The 10,107-nt window shown below is 63.6% G+C and overlaps 2 protein-coding genes across 2 annotated transcripts in view; both read left to right on the top strand.

The window, feature by feature from the left end:
* MNEG_0990 (hypothetical protein) overlaps positions 1 to 3,535 on the top strand; it is a gene marked incomplete at both ends in the record, with an annotated part of 6,160 nt that extends 2,625 nt beyond the window's left edge. Inside the window, 4 exons of the mRNA XM_014050526.1 lie at positions 37 to 344; positions 694 to 2,709; positions 2,982 to 3,209; positions 3,476 to 3,535. Coding sequence (XP_013905980.1) covers positions 37 to 344; positions 694 to 2,709; positions 2,982 to 3,209; positions 3,476 to 3,535 — 2,612 coding nt within the window. The remainder of the gene's footprint in view (positions 1 to 36; positions 345 to 693; positions 2,710 to 2,981; positions 3,210 to 3,475) is intronic.
* Positions 3,536 to 6,259: 2,724 nt separating this feature from the next.
* Positions 6,260 to 9,290, top strand: MNEG_0989 (hypothetical protein; the record flags this gene model as incomplete). The annotated part of the gene is made up of 5 exons (XM_014050525.1): positions 6,260 to 6,341; positions 6,566 to 6,799; positions 7,209 to 7,400; positions 7,617 to 7,766; positions 8,053 to 9,290. The coding sequence occupies 5 exons, from the start codon at positions 6,260 to 6,262 to the stop codon at positions 9,288 to 9,290; spliced, it is 1,896 nt and encodes a 631-aa protein (XP_013905979.1).
* Between the last annotated feature and the right edge of the window lie 817 nt (positions 9,291 to 10,107).

Below are 10,107 nucleotides of genomic sequence, written 5' to 3'. Positions count from 1 at the left end.
ACGGCACCCCCACCCCCCTGCTACCTGCCCGTGCAGCCCTCCAGACCGACTTTGCAGTGACGGCCATCCAGCTGACCCCCACCAGCCCCGTGACCGGCCAGCCCTTCACCGCCCGCGTCACCGTCACCAACACCGGCGAGATCGCCGCGAACCCGGGAAGCCTCGGCGTGTGGGCGGACAAGGCTGCCCTGGCCGCGTGCGGCGAGGCCGCCGACCAGACCAACGCCACTGTGGGGTCAATCGCCGCTGGGGCCAGCGTGACCGTCTCTTTCACTTTCACCGCCGGGGCGGTGGGCAACAAGACGTTCCGGGCCTACTCCGACCCGGCCTGTGCCATCCCCGAGGTGCGCCCGTCCGCATGGCGGCCCAGGGGGCCTTGCAGCGAGGCCGCGTGACAGCAGCAGGGGCGCGGGGGCCAGACGTGACAGCAATTGCAGGGCGGGCCGGCTGCATTGAGGCTTGCACCCTGGGCTCCTTTGGGCAGAGTTGGGCCTCTCCATATGGATCTTGGTGTTCTTGCCTGCGGACCCCTCCGGCCAGCCTGATCACAATCAGCGTGGGGGGCACTCAATCGCCCCTCCGCACTAGATATCATGCCGCTCGACGCGAGACCTGCGGCCCACCCGCGCACACACCCGCCTCGCCACTGCCGCTTTCTCCCCGTCACACGCTCTCCCCCGCCCACTCCCACAGAAATCCGATACCAACGACCAGCTCGCTCTGAGCTACACGGTCGTTTCGGCCGTCACCTCAAATGTCAACCTCGTCGCTTCCGCCCTCGCGATCACTGGCTACGCCGGCCCGCCCGCCACCCTGCTGCCTGGCCAGACGGCCACCGTCAGGTTCGTAGTTACCAATGCCGGCACCAGCGCCTCGCCGGCGACCACCTACGCACTCTGGGTGAACAAGGCCAGCGTCGCCGTCTGCAATGACGCCGGCCCGTCCACCATCGCCGCGGTGCCCGCGCTCGCGGCGGGCGCGGCGACGACACTCACCGCTATTGTGGCGCTGCCTGGCACCTCTGGCGCCTACACGCTCCAGCTGATTGTGGACTACCCCTGCAGCGTGGCCGAGTCCAGCGAGGCCGACAACACGGCCTCCTACGCCTACCAGCTCGCCGTCCCCGCCGGCCCGCTGCCCGACCTGACGATCACCAACGTCCTGACCAACCCCGGTCTCACCGGGCTCCTGCCCGTTGGTCAGCTGCTCAACCTCACCTTCACCGTGGTCAACCAAGGCACCGCTGCGTCCCTCCCCGGCCTGTACTCCATCATCAACAACCTGCTCGGCCTGCCGCTGTGCGGCGCGCTCGGCACCGTGTCCGGCGCGCTGGGCGCGCTCGCGCCGGGCGCGAGCCAGACGGTCAACGTGCCGGCCTTGCCGCTTGCCAGCATCCCTGGGCTGAACACGCTTTCGATCGTGGCTGACTCAAACTGCTCCAGCATTGAGGCCAACAAGACGAACAACGTTGTGGCGCTGCCCTACAACATCAGCAACCCCGGCGGCCTGCTGCCCAACCTGGGTATCACCAACATCCTGGCCACTCCCAGCCTCGCGGGGCTCCTCCCGCTGGGCCAGCTGGTCAACCTCACCTTTGACGTGGTCAACACTGGCACCGCCGCTTCTGTCGCCACTGTGTACACAATCTTTGATGACCTGCTCGGCCTGCCGGTCTGCGGCGTGGCCGGCACCGTCACTGGCGCGCTGGGGCCGATTGCTGCGGGTGCCACCCAGACCGTCAACGTGCCCAACTTCCCGCTCGCCGGGTTGGTCGGCGCCAAGACGCTGGGGATTGTGGCGGACGCGAGCTGCACCAACTCCGCCAACGGCTCTTCCAACAGCTTTGCGGCGCTTCCCTACAACCTCAGCAGTGTCACCGGCCTGGTGCCCAACCTGGGTGTCACCAACATCCTGGCCAGCCCCAGCCTCGCGGGGCTGCTGCCGCTGGGCCAGCTGGTCAACCTTACCTTCGACGTGGTCAACACCGGCACCGCCGCGTCCGTCCCCACCCTCTACACCATTTTCAGCGACCTGCTGGGCCTGCCGGTCTGCGGCGTTGCCGGCGCCGTGACCGGCACGCTGGGGCCGATTGCTGCGGGTGCCACCCAGACCGTCAGCGTGCTCAACTTCCCGCTCGCCGGCGTCATCGGCGCCAAGACGCTGAAGATCGTGGCGGACCTGAACTGCACCAACTCCGCCAACGGCTCCTCAAACAGCTTTGCGGCGCTCCCCTACAACCTCACCGGCCTGCTGCCCAACCTGGGTATCACCAACATCCTGGCCAGCCCCAGCCTCACCGGCCTCCTCCCGCTGGGCCAGCTGGTCAACCTCACCTTTGACGTGGTCAACTCGGGTACGGCCGCGTCTGCTGCCGGCCTTTACACCATCTTTGACGACCTGCTCGGCCTGCCGCTGTGTGGCGCCGTCGGCGCCGTGACCGGCGTGCTTGGGCCAATCGCCGCGGGCGCGACCCAGACCATCAACGTTCTCAACTTCCCGCTCATTTCGGCCATCGGCGCCAAGACGCTGAAGATCGTGGCGGACCTGAACTGCACCAACTCTGCCAACGGCTCCTCTGCTAACACCTTTGCGGCGCTGCCCTACAACATCAGCGGCGTCGACTTTGTGCTCAATAGCCTGTCCCTTGTGCCGAACACGTTCCCACTGGGGCTCCTGTCGCAGTTTTCCATCAACATGACGATTACCAACGTGAGAGCGTGGCCCGGGGGCAAATGCAAGCGCGCGCGGGTGTGCACGCGTGTGTGTGTGGGGGAGGCATGTGTTTCGTTTTCATCGTGTGTGTTGCAGGTGCATGTTGGCGCCCGCCCGCTTGCCCATCCCTGCGTGCATGATGGCGTGTGTCGCTGATGAATTGCGCACGCCCAGATCTCCGCACAAGGGCACTTCCTAGAGCTGCCAGACCGCACAAACCCCCCATCCCTTCGCCCCCGATCTCCCCACGCAACGCCGCACTGCCCCAGATCGGAAACATCGCGGGCGACCCGGGCGTCGTCGGCGCCTTGTCTGGCGTCCTCTCGCCCCTCCTTTGCGGCAACCCCCTGCTGAGTGGCGGCGGTCTTCTGGGAAGCTTCGCCTGGACTCTCGGCGCGATCCCCCCGGGAGCTACCGTCACAGCTCTGTTCCCTGGTTTCCTGTCCACTGGGCTGTTGGGGGTGCCTGTCAACATCTGGGTCGTCGTCAACAACCTGGTGAGAAGCACGCTCTGGGGGCAACCTCCTTGCTGGCATGTCGCGCTAAGCAGATTGGGCTCTTTGAGGAGCGCTCTGTTGGCTGCATTTCGAAGCCTCACCAGGGCATGAATGCTGCTGCTGCTGCCACGCTTGGTACACCCACACCTATTCCGCCAGCCCAGTCCTGTGTATCGCATATCCTGACCTTTGGTTGGGCCTGGTTGTTGTGCTTACCACCTCACCCATCCGCTCCCCCCCTCCGCTCTATCCCACCCCCCTTTCAGTGTGCCGTTCTGGAGCCCAACTTTGTCAACAATCAAAAGCTGCTGACCTACACCATCTAAGTTGCCCATCCGCAATAGAAGCAAGGGCACAGGAGGCTCTGATGTGTGAAGGTCCAGCTGGCGACTTGCACGACGCATTGCGTGCTAGCATCCGACTAAAGGGACTTGCGTGGTACACACGTCCGCCTCTGCTCGCCGCCTCCGTGCCGCGGGCCTGCACTGCATATGATTGGCCCTTGGTGGCGCCCTCGTGGCCCATGTGTTTACTGCGTGATTGCTTGGTGGTGGACACGCACTGCCCAAATGCTTCGCCATCAACGGCACTGCTGCGTGCGTGGCGCTGCTTGCTGTGGTGCAGATCTCGCATCTAGTTTGTTTTGGGTGGCTGCAAGGTGCAGCGCACACTGCATTTGACTGCTGCAAATTGCCAATGCGTTGTTGCGACCTCACTCCGCCCTTGGCTTCTGGGCGCGCCGCACTGGCAGAGATCTCTCGTGGCGTGAGCTCGGGCCGCTGCAGCGCTGTCTTGACGCAGCCGCGCCCCGATCCGCCCTTGCCGCGCCGCGTTGTTTTGGAGACACCTGCATCACCCCGCGCCCCACCATACCGCTGATTCGCGCATGCCCGCCGGCTATTTGGCAGCCGCTCGGTCGTGCGTGCTCGGTTGCTGTCAGCATTGCGGCCGCTTGCTTCCTGCGAGAAGGCTTTGATCACATACATACATGCTCAAGGGCTGCTGTGAACCAGTGGTGTGTGCGGGCGCCTACAAAACGGCCCCCACCCAACCCACTTGCCCTCCGTTGTCGCTGCGTTGCGGCAGCCCAAGGCCTCAGCTGGTCCAGTGAATTTCACAACTTGCGGTCTGGTGCCCGTTGCGCGGGCGCTAGCGGCTGGCCAGAGGTCTGCGCCATCACGTCTTGGTGGCGCTGCGCTGAATCTCACGCGAGTGCTGTTGGAACAGACGCGCGCCGCCGCGGCGCGCGTTGCAGATCCTCTTCCTTGCGCACAACGCGCACGAATCACTGGCAAGCAGAGCCAACTCTGCCCGTGTCGCGGCAGCGGCAGCCGTGCGGCACGTGGGTCCGTCCACGGCGGCTGGGGCCTGGCCTGCTGCTGTGCTCCCCTTGGGCAGTTGTAGATGGGATTGTTGCGTGATATGAGAATGAGTTACGGTCCTCACATGCGCCTGGATACCGCTTCCTGGGCACTGCACGTCAATGGCATTACTTTGCCTGACACAACCGCGTTGGTTGGACGCACGCCCACATGTTCCTCACATGCACGCCTCCATGTGTGCCCTAGCACCGTCACAAAGTGCCCGCACGAGCACATGCCGGCACACCCACGCCTTGGCGCACACATGTGCAGCCACGGCTGCACAGCCGCGCGCCCCTGGGCCGGCGCGCCCACCTTTCACAAGCCTTTTCAGAGATGACACAACAGCCGGCTCGTATTGTTGCGTTGCCGCCCACAAAGCCCCCACCGCTGCGACCTGCGAGCAGCTGGCCTCGGAGCGCGCTACCCCTCAGGAATATGAAAGATGTCTTCACAACAGCGCCCCCTTGCCAACTTTGCAGTGGCCATGGACCTCGAATTAGTCGTGTAACAGGCAATGTCGATTACTGCACCCTGTGGATTTGAGATGCTATCACAGGGGATGGCTGGATAGGGAAGCAGGTCGTGATTTGTACGGCTGCTACGTACCGCTGCTCAGCAGGCTGCTGCTTTGCAGTTGCTGTTGCCTGTGCTGCTGCTGCTGCTGCTGCTGCTGCTGCTGCTGCTGCTGCTGCTGCTGTCAGATAATCAACTGCCCAGCTGCAGTGTGCTCACTGCTCGCCGGCCGCTGCAAAGCGACTGGAAAGGCGAGCGACCCCCTGCGGCCCCGCCAGCGCGCACTGCTGCGAACACCCTGCGGCCCCTTGCCAGGGGGGGCTTTGACCCTTACATGTGAGACCGACGACGACACCTGCTCAGATGCAGCTGCCTGAGCGCGCCCCAGATGCGACGTCGCTGCCACCACGTGGTGGGACCACACCTAGCTAGCAGCCGGAGGGAGGCCCCCTGTCCCTGAAGGACTTACGAGGACCCCCCCTGAGCCAGGACGCCGTGCACCAGACGCAAAGCACCTCGCAACGCCACCTGAGAGCAAGCCGTGACCATTGCGGGACCGCGAGCAAGGCTGCGGCTGCGGGAAAACATGCGGTTCGGCGTCCGGCACACCGTCACACACGTCATTCCGGACCCCAAGTCTCGAGTATGCACTTCTTTTGAGAGTGTTCTACGTGGCGTTCACAAATCAGGCCCCGGTTTTAGCAACGCCAAGCGTATCGGTACTGCGCGGGCAGCCTCTCCGTCACCGTGGACTTCCGAACTTCCCGGTCACTTCAGTCACGATGGGACTACTCGGTCGAGGCTTGGAAGGCGTTTCAAACAGAGCGGGCAATCTATTTTCGTCAATCATATCGTCACAATCATGTGTGGCCGCTTGATTGCCGTCAAAAACGCCACCATACGTTGCAACGCTGTGTCGAAAGAACTGTGCTGAACAACCTCTATCGGAACCTCATCAGTGGTCCACAAACGCGCTTTTAGCACCAACCCTGTCGTGGTTTGGTAAGCGCTCTGCAGAACAGCCGGGTTGGTTGGGGGGGCGCGTTGGGCCACGCTTGAGGCCATAGGTGGGTGATGCACGGTGACAGGATCGGAATGATCCTTGCTCTGACCATATTCACGTCAATCACCGCCCAGCGCAGATAGCACGCCTAGCATTGTTCTGGAACCACCATGGCCGCGGATGGAAAGCGCACCAGCGGCTTGCAAGCCGCCGCAATCTGCGCTGTCCTGATGACACTGCGACTGCTGCTGGGTGAGGACGCGGCGCGGCCCCGCGCAGGCGTGCATGCACGCAGTGACCTCAGGAAACAATGAATGCGAATCATTAGTACCATTCATATATACCGTGTGCCCTACATGCTCCTGCGGCTGCCCACGGCTGCGGTGCGCACCTTCACTAGCAACCTGCCAATACAACCCACGTTGCTCCGCCTCCAGCACCTCCCTCACACCACCACCACCATTGGCGCATCGCAGCCCGCGCCGCCGCCCAGACGTGCTACGCGGGGGTCCTCTCCACGCCCAGCACCAACTTTGATGTCCAGTTCTCCTCCAAGGTCCTCAACACCACCCTCAGCTACATCAAGAGGCCCAAGACACTGTACAACCGGTTCTGCTTCAACGTGACGGCGGCGAGCCCCTGCAACTCGACCGCGCTGTGCTGCAAGACCAGCGCCATCACCAGGCTCAGCACCGTGTCTATCGCCATCGGTGCGTACGACAGGCTTCGTTGATCAAACCACGTTGGCCGCGAGGCAGGGCTGCCCACTGCTCGTGCGTGGCTGCAAGCAGCGCTGATGATCGGTGTTGTGGTGTGCGTGCGTGTATACGCGCATGTGGTGGGAAGGGGCCCAACGGCGGGCGCAGCGTCCCCACACGCCCACAAGTTCGCCAGGGGTCACCAGCTGGACGCCCATCTGCGGACAGTCAGTTGTTGGGACGTTTAGAGCGAAGACTGGCAAGGCGAGGAGGGGACGCCCACAGGCTGACTGAGGCCTTCGACACCCCCCCTCAAACACCACAAAACAACACATCAAACACAACAACACAACACAAAGGGAATCGTATAAAGCCCACACCAAGGAATCCCCCTGCGCTTCTCATCCGCCACGTCCCGCAGTGCCGGCTTGCATCGTGAAGGGGCTGACCAGCAACTTCTCTCTCTCCTTTGCTGATGGCACCAACGCCAAGTCGGCGTTTGGGTTCAAGATTAACAAGGCCAGCAGGAAAGTGGTTGCTAATGTCAGGATCGCGCCCAAGACCTCGACATCAAAGGCGCTTGGCAGCACGGTCGTCTGCATCAACCTGCCAGGTGAGGGGGACAAGCCAACTGGGGCGCCGGGCAGGGCTGCAAGGATTGCAGGGGCAAAATAAAGCTGTCCCTGTTTCCCAGGGTGCTGCACGTACGTATGCGAACAGCGCGACAAGCTGTACGATGTCGCGGCATCTAGCTGCCCTCATGTGGTAAATCCACACGCCTCATGCCGCAGCCACATTACACGCAATACCCCTCGCCGCTTCCTCGCAGCCGCCGCCGGCCTCTGCAACACAATCGGCTCGCTTTGCGGTGGCAACACGTGCAACGTGAACGTGACCACCTCCAAGTTCAAGCCGGCCAGCCTCACCAAGCCCAAGTCGCTGCCGTGCTGCCTCACCGGCAACGTCAACATCCAGCAAGGTGGGGGGAGGGAATACGGCGTGCTGTGTGGCAAGGCGCCTGTCTGCCTGCACCCAGTCAAAAATGGCACACGCACACATGGGATGGGGAGCAAGCTGTTGAACCCGCGTTGCTTACATACACTTTCACACGGGCGCCCCACCGTAAGCCCTCATGCGGCCGCCCACATTCAACGCTTGCGCTGTGTTTGCCCTTCAACGCCGTTCTTGCACCCTTGCCCCAACCGCGTCCTTGCGCCTCCTGCTCGGAACCCCCAGCCCCCTGCTACCCGCCCTACCCCGCGCAGCCTCCAACCTCGTTGCCTCGGGCCTGGCAATCACTGGCAACGCCGGCCCGCCCGCCACCCTGCTGCCGGGCCAGACAGCCACCGCCAGGTTCGTAGTTACCAATGCAGGCAGCAGCGCCTCGCCTGCGACCACCTACGCGCTCTGGGCAAACAAGGCCAGCGTCGCCGCCTGCAACGACGCCGGCCCCTCCACCATCGCCGCGGTGCCCGCGCTCGCGGCAGGCGCCGCGACGACGATCACAGCTGTCGTAGCGCTCCCGGGCACCGTGGGCGCCTACACGCTCCAGCTGATCGTGGACTACACCTGCAGCGTGGCCGAGTCCAGCGAGGCCGACAACACCGCCTCCCAAGCCTACCAGCTGGTCGTCCCCGCCGGCCAGCTGCCGGATCTGATGATCACCAACATCCTGACCAACCCCAGCCTCACCGGGCTCCTCCCCGCGGGCCAGCTGGTCAACCTCACCTTTGACGTGGTCAACCAAGGCACCGCCGCGTCCCTGCCCGGTCTTTACACCATCTTCAACAACCTGCTCGGCCTGCCGCTGTGCGGCGCGCTCGGCACTGTGTCCGGGGCACTGGGGGCGCTCGCGCCGGGCGCGAGCCAGACGATCAACGTGCCGGCCTTGCCGCTCACCAGAATCCCTGGGCTCAATACTCTCCAGATTGTGGCGGACTCGAACTGCTCCAGCATCGAGGCCGATAAGACAAACAACGTCGTGGCGCTGCCCAACAACATCAACAACCCCGCTGGTCTGCTGCCGAAACTGGTTATCTCCAAAATCCTGGCCAGCCCCAGCCTTGCGGGGCTCCTCCCGCTGGGCCAGCTAGTCAACCTCACCTTTGACGTGGTCAACTCGGGCACCGCCGCTTCTCTCGCCACCGTGTACACCATCTTTGACGACCTGCTTGGCCTGCCGGTGTGTGGGGTGGCCGGCGCCGTCACTGGCGCGTTGGGGCCGATTGCGGCGGGTGCGACCCAGGCTGTCAATGTGCCCAACTTCCCGCTCGCCGTGGTGGTCGGCGCAAAGACGCTGGGGATCGTGGCGGACGCGAGCTGCACCAACTCCGCCAACGGGTCGTCGAACAGCTTTGCGGCGCTCCCCTACATCATCAGCGGTGTTGATTTTGTGCTCACCAGCCTGTCTCTTGTGCCGGGCACACCTCCCTTGGGGCTCCTGTCACCGTTTGCCATCAAAATGACGATCACCAACGTGAGCGCGTGGCCGGAGCTCATGTGAGTGCGTGCGTGCATGTGTGCGTGCACGTGTGAGTGTGTGTGTATGGGGGGGAGGGGGGCATGTGTGCAGGAAATTCGTGTGTGTTTCAGGTGCATGTTGGCGCGTTCGCGAACCGTTTCAGGTGCTTGCTTTTGCCTAGACGTGAACCCACAAAGGGTGCCTGTGCATCTTTGGGTCGTGGCGCCTGCCCGCTTGCCCGTCCCTGCGTGCATGAGGGCGGGTGTTGCTGATGAATCGCGCACGCCCTGATCTGCGCACAAGGCCACTTCCTGGCGCTGCCAGACCGCGCATACAAGCCCCTACTTCATTCCTTCGCCCCTGATCTCTCCACGGGATGCCTCGTCGTCCCAGATCGGAAACATCGCGGGCGACCCGGGCGTCGTCGGCGCCTTGTCCGCCATCACGTCGCCCCTCCTTTGCGGCGACCCCCTGCTGAGTGGCGGTCTTATGGGAAGCATTCCCTGGACTCGCGGTGCGATCCCCCCAGGGGCTACAGTCACAGCTCTGTTCCCTGGTTTCCTGTCCACTTTTCTGGTGGGGGTTCCTATCAACATCTGGATTGTCGTCAGCAACCTGGTGAGAAGCATGCTCTGGGGGCAAAAGCGTGCCGGTATGTCGTGCTATATATGCAGACCGCGCGCTTTGAGTAGCGCTCTATTGGTCGCATGTCGAAGCCTCAGGAGGGCAACACTGCTGCTGCCACGCTAACTGCAACCCGCCCACCTGTTCCGCCCGCCCAGTTTTGCGCGTCAACACACCCTGCCCTTCGCTTGGGCCTGGTTTTACTGCTTCCAGCCTCACCCACCGCTCTCCCCCC

The sequence above is a fragment of the Monoraphidium neglectum genome (assembly GCF_000611645.1).
Source record: "Monoraphidium neglectum strain SAG 48.87 unplaced genomic scaffold scaffold00092, whole genome shotgun sequence".
Classification (NCBI taxonomy): domain Eukaryota; kingdom Viridiplantae; phylum Chlorophyta; class Chlorophyceae; order Sphaeropleales; family Selenastraceae; genus Monoraphidium; species Monoraphidium neglectum.
Note: the sequence above shows the minus strand (reverse complement) of the source record. Positions and strands in the feature narration are given on the sequence as shown.